Source organism: Lathyrus oleraceus, chromosome 5, assembly GCF_024323335.1.
Source record: "Lathyrus oleraceus cultivar Zhongwan6 chromosome 5, CAAS_Psat_ZW6_1.0, whole genome shotgun sequence".
NCBI lineage: Eukaryota > Viridiplantae > Streptophyta > Magnoliopsida > Fabales > Fabaceae > Lathyrus > Lathyrus oleraceus.
In genome coordinates this window covers 184,330,379-184,341,571 of record NC_066583.1, presented here as the reverse complement: position 1 = coordinate 184,341,571, position 11,193 = coordinate 184,330,379, and the positions used below count along the sequence as shown (strand labels likewise).

The window sequence follows — 11,193 nt, the reverse complement described above, 5'->3', positions numbered from 1 at the left end:
TCATGAACAACATGAACTTGCACCTCCTGAGCATGAACAACCTTAACATCATCCATGGGCTACTCGTCTGATCTCATCGTCTGGCGTCGAGTGCTAAGGGATGCACATAACTGCCTTTGCTCAGCCAACCATTTCTGATGTAAATCGTATTTGTCCAGCCCGTAGTTAGGAAGATTCAGCCTCAACAGCCCTAGCCTGAGATGCAACTCTATTTGTGGCCCTATTTGCAATGCTGTCATTCTTTCCCCTGTATTTCATTGCAAAAACGAAAAAAGAAAAATATCAGTTAACTTCCGGTAATTTAGAAATTTCCCACATATCACCGAAAATTCTAAAATTTATGGGAAAAATCAGTTAACGGCCAGAAATTCATAAATTTCTGATAAACTATTATAAAAAAATACTTGGAATTATGAAATTTCCATAAAAAATGCATATAAAAATATCGGAATTTCATAAATTCCCAGTACAAAGTCAAAGGATTCATATGAAAATTTTGAAATTTTCGAAAAAAACTTATTGGTTTTAGAATTTTCAGAAGAGACTTGAGAATTTCTGGGATCTCTCTGGACATTTTGGAATTTGTTCAAATTTTGAGTGAATTTTAAAAATGATTGAAAAATTTGCAAGATTAATATAGCCGATTCATTAGGTTGGGTTGGGAGGGTGCCAGGTAAAATGGGGGGAGTTAAATGCTCTAAAAGATGAGATTGCAATCCCAAGCCCAATTCACGAGAGCCCAATCCACACGAGCCCATCGCCTCTTTGCCCTTGTACCAGAAACAAGTTGCATCGGAGTGACTCTGAACTCATCTTCAACAAAGCTAAAACCTCACCGGAAAAACGCAGGCGGAATTGGCAGTCATCGGAAGGAACACCATCAGAACCAGTGACAAATCCCAGGTTTTCTTCAATTCCTTTTACGTTTGGATTTTCCTTCCCCTCTCCTGCTGCGGCCATGTATCGCGCGCGCAAGGACTCTATTCCATATTATTTGATTCACGGCCGAGATGGCCAAATTCAACATCTTTCACTTCATGTATGAATGAATACATATAATTTGTTAAGCACTCTCTATTTCGTTTATTTCGTGTATACATTTTCTAAAAAACTTGTGTGAAATTTACAAAGAGGTGTGGAACTCATTGGTATTTGAAGCCTAATCAAAACTTAATGTGTATCGGGCTGAGTATAGGAAGTTCATTGGGAGAATGTCGTCTACTTTGCTGGAAGTGACTAGGGCAGCACACGAGGAGGTGGAGAGGTTGGAGAGATTGATAGTGAAGGACCTCCAGAATGAGCCTACATCCAACAAGGATCGTTTGTTTCAGAGCCACCGCGTTAGGAATATGATAGACACCATCACCTCGACCACCGAAAGACTTGTAAGCTGCTTGCTCCTTAGGGTTTATTACATATTCTGTTCCTATCTAATGCTTCATTGGTTGTTTTAGGTTGAGATTTACGACGACAAAGACAGTGCAAGGAAGGATGAGATTGCTGCACTGGGAGGACAAACTGCTACTGGAATTAATGTTTTCAGCGCCTTCTACGATAGACTCAAAGAGGTTTTACTCTTTTTCTTTTTCAGTTTTCATTATAATATTTTAGTTTCAAGAGATGAAGCATCAATTGGGACTTTGGATCATCCTAATATCTGATTTTTAGGGCTTTACATGTTTTTCTGTTTGGGAGTGGAAGGCAACTGTAATATTAGATTTTAGGTTAAATAATTGGATGTGGTGAAGGTGAATTCTCTCATTTTTATTTGTGAATCCATTGTGTGTGTAACAGATTGGTTGTTTTGTGGTATGTGTAGATACGAGAGTATCATAGGAAGCATCCGGTTGCACGTGTCGTTGATGCTAATGATGATACTGAAGCTCTTCTTAAAGAGGAACCTCAAATTGAGTTCAGCGGAGAGGTATTGCTCTTTCTCAATCTCTCTCCACTTGTGTGTGTTTAATCACCGTTGCTTCAGTGAACATGAAAAAACTGCTGATTGCTCTTGCTGAAATTCAACTTTGCCTTAGGTCATGGCATCTAGGATACATGGTTAAATGGTGAATTCCAGAATTCTTCATCTTTTAAGAATTGTTTTGAATTGTGATAGGTCATTAGGGTTTATGGGTTTACCTCAAATCGGGCTTTTTGTGACTGAACATTTTAATAGTCTGTCCGTGCATTCGGAATGCCAGGGAAAGTTTCTTGTCTAAGGGTCCTATTTGTTTCGGAGAAAACAATTACATTGAATGTGCAGGATGAAATCTATAATATTATATTGTTAAGAGAGACAATATCTCGTGTACAATACGTACAATTTATTCTCCTGCAACCTTTTCGGATTACTGATTATATGAAAATTGCTTTTCAGGAAGCTTTTGGTCGATACTTAGACATGCATGAATTATACCATCAGTATGTCAATTCCAAATTTGGAGAGCCAATTGAGTATTCTGCATACCTTGATGTTTTTTCTGAAACAGATAAGATTCCACGCAAAATGAAAACGACCAGGCAAGTTGTGTTCTCTATTCATCTAATATGTTTGATCATTTGACATTTATGGGCATCGTAGTTTTGTATGGAGTATTTCTATTATAGTCTTCTAAATCCTTGTTCAATTCTACAGGCAGTACAGGGAGTACCTGGAGAGTCTTTTGGAGTATCTGATATATTTTTTCCAGCGGACAGAACCCCTGCAAGATCTTGATCGAATATTTTCAAAGGTGATTTCTTTTATTTTGCCATGGTTTCAACTTGTAGCTTTTTAGCATAATTGAGTCTCACTTTTTTCTCTTGGATTGTGATGTAGTTTTATAAATTTTGCCTCCTAGCCCTTATGTTTTAGGTGCAGAAACTTAATTAATCTTTGTTTTAAATGATTTGCATTAGTTTTTCTTTGTTAAAGTTTTATCTCGCTGAAATCCAGTGCTATGTTTGGGCTGTCAAAGGGTTTTGTAAATATGGTTATAATTATTGTCAATCTACTCAATTGTTTTTCTTTATTTTTATGGTCTTATTTGAAACTTACCATTTTTCTATTCGAATATGATTCCCTTTTCCATAACACTATATATCAAACTAAGAAGTTATAACTGCATAAATATTCGGTGTCCACATAAAAATTGAAAGACTATGGACGAGCCTCCCACCAAAATCTGTCATTCCTCTACAGCTTTGATTGTTGTGAATAACTAATTTTGAGCACTTTATTATTTGATTTTAAGACTCATTTATCAGTTTTGAAACTACCCCCAAAATCTTTAATTCATTTGCTAATAATGGCTTATAGTTGCTCGCAGGGGTCCGGAATAATACGTGAATGATTTCAGGAATAAATAAAGTAAAGGATAGAGTGTTTATGAAAAGCCTATTTATATTATAATGTACTAACGTTAAACAGAGGTAGCATAGGTTTGTAAATTTTTAAAATAAAAATGGAGGGAGCTGTATCTTATACCTTCTCTTGTAGGAGAGACCTGTAATTTTATCCTATTTTAAAGCTTTCTGTGTCATTAATGATGTGCATCGTTTACCATCTAGTTTTCTCGTGAGTTGGTTGCACTTCTCTATTTTTGTAGAATCTGATATAGTTATGGCAGGTTACAAACGAGTTTGAAGAAAATTGGGCTACTGGAACGGTACATGGATGGGAGAATGTCAATCAGGAGAATGGACATGTACCTACTCAGCACACTGCAATTGATCTTGATTATTACAGTACAGTTGAAGAGCTAATGGAAGTGGGTCCTGAAAGGTTAAAGGAGGTAAAATTGAAGATTGTGTGTGTGCGCGTGAAACACTGGTATTCTAAAACCGAAGACGTACACATATTGGTTTTGTATTTGTACATGGTTTGTGCGTCTATGTAATGATTACATTCCAAATTTTTTTTAAAAAGTTGGGTACTCAGTTAGGGTATGTGGGTAAGACTGGTAGGTAGGTACTCATGCCCCGATGGATAAAAAAGCAATGTAATTTGGTAAAATAAGGGTGAGAGCAAAATGTGGGATATTGGTGGAGATTTATGGGATCCGTTTGAAGTTTTCAGAGATTATATTTAATGTGATTCATACTGTTTAAGTGTGATATTCATAGTCATGCTTTGGTTTTATGATGTTGATTGTTGAATAACTTTCATATTTTCAGTTTCATTAGGACATGTTTTGTGGTTGTGTTTAATAATTCAAGCTCTTTTTTATTTTATACATAAGCTCTTTTTATTTTATATATTCTGCTTATTTGTGTTTTTTAATCTTTAATGCAATTCATATAGAATTCAATTTTCTTATGTATGTATATTTTTTGAAGTTTATATTAATGCACCTGTATCTTAGACTTTTAAGAACTCTATCAGTACCATACCCAGAAACCCTTATCCATGCAACATAGGTGTTCATATTCCATCAACAATATATATAGGCAATGATGTGCAATACCAGGGTTCACGCTCTCTTTTTATTAGCTTAATATCTTTTATTTCAATATTCATGTAAAAGATTAAAGATTAAGCATCTTTTCTTGCAAGTCACTAATTTTAGTAGAAATCTATTTTTTTGATAACTGATTCATTCTTATGCCTTTCTGTTCTGACTTTTCATATAGGCACTGGCTGCACTGGGACTTAAAACTGGCGGCACTGTTCAGCAACGTGCAGAGAGGCTCTTCCTCACCAAGGTGATCTTTATCCATTAACCTTAAAACAAGTTCAATAAGAGATGTATTATCAACATGTCCTTCCAAGTTGATAAGAAACTGGGATCTTCTTTCATCAGAGTCAATCATGTATCTCCCAGAAAGGCCCAAACTGAGAGTTTAAATGCTTTAACTGGCATCAGCTTTGCTCTCTTTCACTATCCCAAGTAAAATATAGTATACTACAATGTACAATTATAGTCCCTCGAAAGCTAGATAAGAAACTAGGATCTTCTTTCATCAGAGTCAATCATGTATCTCCTAGAAAGGCCCAAACCGAGAGTTTAAATGCTTTAACTGGCATCAGCTTTGCTCTCTTTCACTATCCCAAGTAAAATATAGTATACTACAATTTACAATTGTAGTCCCTCGACAGCTAGGTAATTGGGCCTTGAAATAATCCAAAATTTTATGCTTTCCTGATGGGATCTATTTGATAAAAAATACTTAAAATTGTGAATTTGTTCAGAATATTCATTATTTTAAAGTTTCTAATGCTATGAAAGCATAGATTCATTAAATATTTATTAAGCCATATTTCCACCATACATTGTACAAAATTACAGTGAAATCCTTCATGCCCAGTTTCCTATTTGCTTGGCAGATGCCCTAGTTGCCTGAATTTTGATTGTAGTTACGTTTTTCCTCTAAGCTATATCTGCACAATCTGTCTTTACAGCTTAACTTAACGTATTCTCTTTGGTTGTGTTTTTCATGCAGCATACACCTCTTGAAAAGTTGGACAAGAAGCATTTTACCAAGGGGGCGCGTGGCTTAGGAAAAAACGGGGTGGCTGCTGCTCCACAAGAAGGAAATTTAAAACAAGAAAATTTAAAAGAAGTTGCATTAATGGAGGCTAAAATGAGTAGACTGTGTGATTTGTTAGATGAGGTTAGAAAATGACGATTAATTATTTCCTTTGGTGGTTTTATGTACAACATTTTGGGCAGATAAATTATAATCATGTATACAAATTTTTCTCCTGTATAATTTTTATCATTTTTCAACAGACAATTGTTCGAACAAAAGACAATGTTGTAAAGAAGCAAGCCCTAACTTACGAGGAAATTGAAGCAGAACGTGAGGAGGTGAGTTGAAGCAATTTATGAATCCTCCAAATTTTAGCGATCCATAGTGCATAATTTGACTTCAGTTTTTCATATTACAGTTTCATTTATTTTTAAAAGAGTACACTTACCAATCACATTCTATATCTTGGATGTCTTAATATAACACATTTCTTGTTTGCTTTGAACATCTGGGGGATGGCTTTAATGAGGGAGTAAGGTCCATGTGTAATGATTGATACTGCCATATATTTATGTGTCTTGATTCAAAATGATCTCCAAGATGGATTCGGTTCGGTCCACTTCATTACATCAATCATATTTATGACCGGTCTGTCTAAATAAAATAAAGACAACTTTTTTTCTCCTTCATGATTCATGTTCATTGTTTATCACAAACTTCCTGTATCTGTATTTGAAGGGGATGTGGAGCTGGCCTTGTATATATGGTCACAATATTAAAGTTGATAAATCCTTATTGTAAACAGAATACTGAGGGTAAACTCATATATAAAATAAGCTAATGCTTAAGCTAGGCATGATATGAGCTGCCTCAGATTATCAGTTAAGCACACAATGTTATAATTCTCCGCATGCCTTATCTGGAGGATAGTGAATATTCGTCCAGAAATGGAATTTGATCTGTATGCTACAATGAGAGTTTTGTTACATGCATTGTGCAAACTTGTTTGCAGCTCTGGCTTGAGCATAGTAGCTATTAATCTTTTACTTCTATGTTTCTGAATAGAGTAATCTGTTAAAGATTGCATCATCTGACATCTAGACTTTGTTCAGGCAGTGAAGAGAAGAATGACTTGACCTGACCTAAATTAGTATTATTATATGAGAAAAATATTAACTAACTGGAGAGGTTATTCTATGGAATTCATTAAACCCATTCCCATTGAAAATATGGGTTTGAGAAGAGACAATTGTGGCATCGGCTGTTAACATGCAAAAGAATATGATCCTAATTGATTGTACCAAGTGACTATTCTTTTCTTTTTATTTTATTTTTTTGCCTTGTGGCTAAGTTTTTCAGACAAACTGAAATTTTCTTGATTGTCGTTATTATTAACAAGAGACAAAAAAAGTCTCAAGCTTTCATCTATCCTCCTGATTCACATTACACTTATCTGTTTTTGGCAACTTACTTCTACTCCTTTTTTCTCCCAAATATGGTGTTACTTATAGTGTGTAATTTTTTTTTTCAGGAAGAGACACAAGAGGACTCTGAAAGCGAAGATGATGAACAGCAGATTTATAATCCCTTAAAATTACCAATGGGATGGGATGGGAAGCCTATACCTTATTGGCTGTATAAGTTACATGGTCTGGGTCAGGTATTCTTTATTTGCCATTAAAGTTTTAGAAACTGAAATTATCATTTGTTTTACTGGATTTATCTCAAAAGTATGTGCTATTATTGTCTATTTATGAGTCTTGACCATCACTCAAGTGGTTTGGGCCTTACAAAATTTATCCCTTTCCTTGAGGAGCAGAGAGAAACTACTTAAAGAAATTGTTGTTATCGTCTTCCTTTGCTTGTTGGCAATATTGCATTAGATAACTTTCATTGACTTAAAAGGAAAATTAGGGACTTGTTACCTATGAAGCACAGACTCCGACACAGACACCGGGACACGACACGGACACTCTGACACGGACAATGTCAAAAACATAGGACACTGACACTGCTACATATGCGATAGTATTTGAACTTCATTTATTAAAAAAGAGTTAAAAATATCTTAATCAAAATTATTGTCTTTAATGTTGTATTGATGACATTACTTCAATACATGTTTAACCATTTTAGATCTGTGTAAGAATTGTCTTAAAATATGTTGAAGCAAAGAAAAGACAATTTCTTTTTTAAACACTTGTCTAAGTTGTCCGAGACGTGTTGTATGAGTGTCAAACGGGCATCGGATACTATTTTATAAAGTGTCAAAGTAAATAAAATAAATCAGTTATTTGGAGACACTTGTATGACTTTTCCGACACATGTCGTACTTGTGTCATACTAGTGTCGGACACCGCAACACGCCTACTCCTAGGGGTGTCCGTGCTTTGTAGCTTGTTACTTCTAGAATTCATTATGGGTCATACAATATTTAGATAACTAAATAGTATAATATATATTTCAGGAATTTAAGTGTGAGATATGTGGGAACTACAGTTATTGGGGGCGTCGTGCTTTTGAGCGACATTTTAAAGAATGGCGTCATCAACATGGGATGCGGTGCCTCGGTATACCAAATACAAAGAATTTCAATGAAATAACATCAATTGAGGTTTGCATTTTTATCAGTTTTTTATTTTCACATGTTTCTGAGGACAAACCTATTGTTCATTTAATATCCGTTGCCGGGTCCTAGTTTGTCTTATGTACCATCTCAAAATACCCGAATTCACATTTCCACAAGATTCTTCTTGTCCAAAGAGATGGGGGGAATTTTGAAACTCAATTTGTGGATGTATACCCTGAAAGTCTGAATATCTTTTCCGTTGGACATATTCTACAAAATACTATTTTGGGGAGGACTTCATTGTAGACTGTCAAATGTGTCGCAGTAGTACTACTGTTAATGCTAGATGCTGCAATTCTGCTTCTAGTAATTTTATTCCTTTTATGCAATTTTGAGTATTTCATACCTTGGTAACAAAACCCTTATGTCGATATCTATTCACTGACACTGTTAAGATGATATTATCAGTTTTGAAAGTTAATTTTAGCAAGAGCATGTCATGAAATCAGAATAAATTCACTTCTCAATGACATTCAAAGTTGATGACAAAATCTATTTTCGTTTTGTTATTTACATGCGACATTAATGGTATCTTACACGCCACCATGGTCTATTGCAGGAAGCAAAGGAACTCTGGAAGAAGATACAGCAGAGACAAGGAGTAAACAAGTGGCGGCCAGATCTAGAGGAAGAGTACGAAGACAAAGAAGGCAACATCTATAATAAGAAGACATACACTGATTTACAGCGCCAGGGACTGATATAAAAAGAATCTTCTTTTCAACTCTATTCTACTAGTAAAAGAAGGAAGACAAAAACACCCCTCTTTTTACATCATCTATGAAATGGAAGCAATTTGTTTTCAACATAATTAATAGGGGATGATTGTAGAACTGCTCGGGACAGATATGGAGCCATATTTTGTGAATTGTGCTGCACATTCTCGAGTAATTGTGAATTTGTGATTGATATCCTAACAAGACGGGAGAAGAAACAAAGATTATCCTTGCTATTTGTACCAATTATCATTACTATAGATTTTGAGTGATAATGGGCAACTAATGCCATTCTATAATTGGAGATTTAGTGCAATATACTCTGCTATCTATTTATGTCAGATTAAGTTTGCAATATACTTTGCTATCTATTTATGTCAGATTAAGTTTGCAATATACTTTGCATGATCATGGTGCATATATGTTGCATTATTTTAAATCAGTTTTTGCTTTAAGTATTTGGAGGGAGAGCAAAGTCTTCTAAACCAATTTTAGTTCTCTCTAAAAGTGTGGGGGATTTGCGGAGTTGGTATTTTCTCCATTTAATAGACCCTTCAATTTGGAGAGATAAAGCACATGTAATAAAATAATACTTGTTCAGTTTCTATTAATTTACATGTCATATTTTTAAAATTAATGCATAATTAATTATAGATTATTTATTAGAAAGAAAGTTTGATGAAATGAAATAATAAATGGTTAAGTATAAAAAATAGTTAAATTTATTATTTATCTTAATATGTTCATAAAAGATCATACAAATATTTCTTTTTGATAAATATAAAAAAATAAACATTAAATAAACATTTGATAGGGTGTGTTTGTTTGATGGATTAAAATTATAATCCCGGGAATATCATTCCTAGGAATAGTATTGCCAGGAACTTTATTCCCATCAATGTGTTTGGCAAAATCAATAAAGTTCCTAGGAATATTTTTAAGTTTTATTTAATTAAATTTTAAAAATTAAAAAATTAAAAATAAATGTGTTAAAATAACATTAGAGTGGGAAGTTATGGTTGGTTATTTTATATTCCCATGGGAATATAAGATTCCCATCATTTGACATGAGAATAAAAATGGAGAAATTTACGAACAAAACATATTCTTGGGAATAAAAAGTACCCAGACATAAACTATCAAAACTTGAAACAAACAAGGGAATATGTGAATTCCAATGTCATATTCCCGGGAATAATATTTGTATCCACGAAACAAACACCCCCTTACTAATAGATAAAAAAACATCAACATAAATATTTGAAGAAAATCAAATATTTGTTTTCTGTAAAGTTATCTTAACAATTTGGTATATAAGTTTTGTCTCTAGTGTTGATATATAAATTTGATCTCAAGAGTGTTGATATATAAATTTTATCTTGAACATCCTAATCTAAAGGAACAAGAATAAAGCTCAAGAAATGCATAGATTTAAGAAAAAAGGTAATATGTTGATAACATAAATTTATTTATTTTCTTGAAGAATAAACTTGTGAAAACATTATCAATCTTTAATTAAATTTAATAATACTACTAACTTTTTAATTTTTGAATTTAATCAAGGCAGTCTTATAGAAACGGATTTCATACATTTGCCTTGCGGAAGGAAAGTCGGTGTATTTCTCCAGAAGACTCTGAAGTACAACTAAGAAAGAATCACATCATTTTTGAAGCTTCACTGTCTATAAATACTTAATCACTTAAAATTACTTTAGGAGATTTCGTAATACATCCTATAGGTTATCACATCACACGAAAATACTAAAATATTTTTAGATTTCAGAGATTCATCTTTGAATGCATTAAATTCTGATTGAACATTAAAATATTTTAGAGATGCATCTCAGTTTATTTTAGGGAGTTACATCCGCGTAACATATCAAAAATAAATATTTATAAGTGTTATGTACCATGTTATGTGATGATATTTAAACCTTACAATTGGTATATAAAAAATGACGTACATAAAATCAAATGGGCTAAAAATGTCATATATAAATAAAAGACCAATAAATGTCAAAAAAGTCGAGAACAACGAAAAAGTAACAGATGTCAAAATAAAATACAATCTATAGTACTACTACTATATACTAATGCACTACTGTGTATGTCAGATTACATTTCATTTGCCTCATTTGCCTCCCCGGACTCCTCGATCATCAATCCCCCTGTCCTCTGACACTGTCCCCGGTACTTCAATGTCTCCGTGCCTCCATCATGATGGCATCTAGGACCTGCCTCACATCAGACCCATCAGTGAAGATACCTCTGTTAATGCTCGCTCGCGTAATCTCCACAATGCGACGGCATCTAAGCAAGACATCCTTAACATGATCTAATTGTGTATGATCTCCTCTAGTATCTCCTGATGAGTTGGCCACGGTGGATCTCTTGGAGCAG

General features: G+C 34.0%; 1 protein-coding gene across 1 annotated transcript; it reads left to right on the top strand.

The window, feature by feature from the left end:
• The first annotated feature begins 680 nt into the window (after positions 1 to 680).
• LOC127082104 (splicing factor SF3a60 homolog) lies at positions 681 to 9,134 on the top strand. The gene is made up of 13 exons (XM_051022333.1): positions 681 to 903; positions 1,196 to 1,385; positions 1,455 to 1,568; positions 1,820 to 1,924; positions 2,375 to 2,521; positions 2,637 to 2,729; positions 3,606 to 3,770; positions 4,609 to 4,680; positions 5,419 to 5,589; positions 5,709 to 5,786; positions 6,980 to 7,108; positions 7,916 to 8,062; positions 8,637 to 9,134. The coding sequence occupies exons 2-13, from the start codon at positions 1,212 to 1,214 to the stop codon at positions 8,781 to 8,783; spliced, it is 1,542 nt and encodes a 513-aa protein (XP_050878290.1). The 5' UTR covers positions 681 to 903; positions 1,196 to 1,211; the 3' UTR covers positions 8,784 to 9,134.
• The last annotated feature ends 2,059 nt before the right edge of the window (positions 9,135 to 11,193 follow it).

Bases quoted from the DNA above. Each gene is read 5' to 3' on its own strand.
- LOC127082104 (XM_051022333.1), top strand. From the start codon at position 1,212: ATGTCGTCTACTTTGCTGGAAGTGACTAGGGCAGCACACGAGGAGGTG. The intron at 3,771-4,608 runs GTAAAATTGAAG...CTTTTCATATAG, and splicing joins GTCCTGAAAGGTTAAAGGAG to GCACTGGCTGCACTGGGACT. The intron at 4,681-5,418 runs GTGATCTTTATC...TTTTTCATGCAG, and splicing joins AGAGGCTCTTCCTCACCAAG to CATACACCTCTTGAAAAGTT.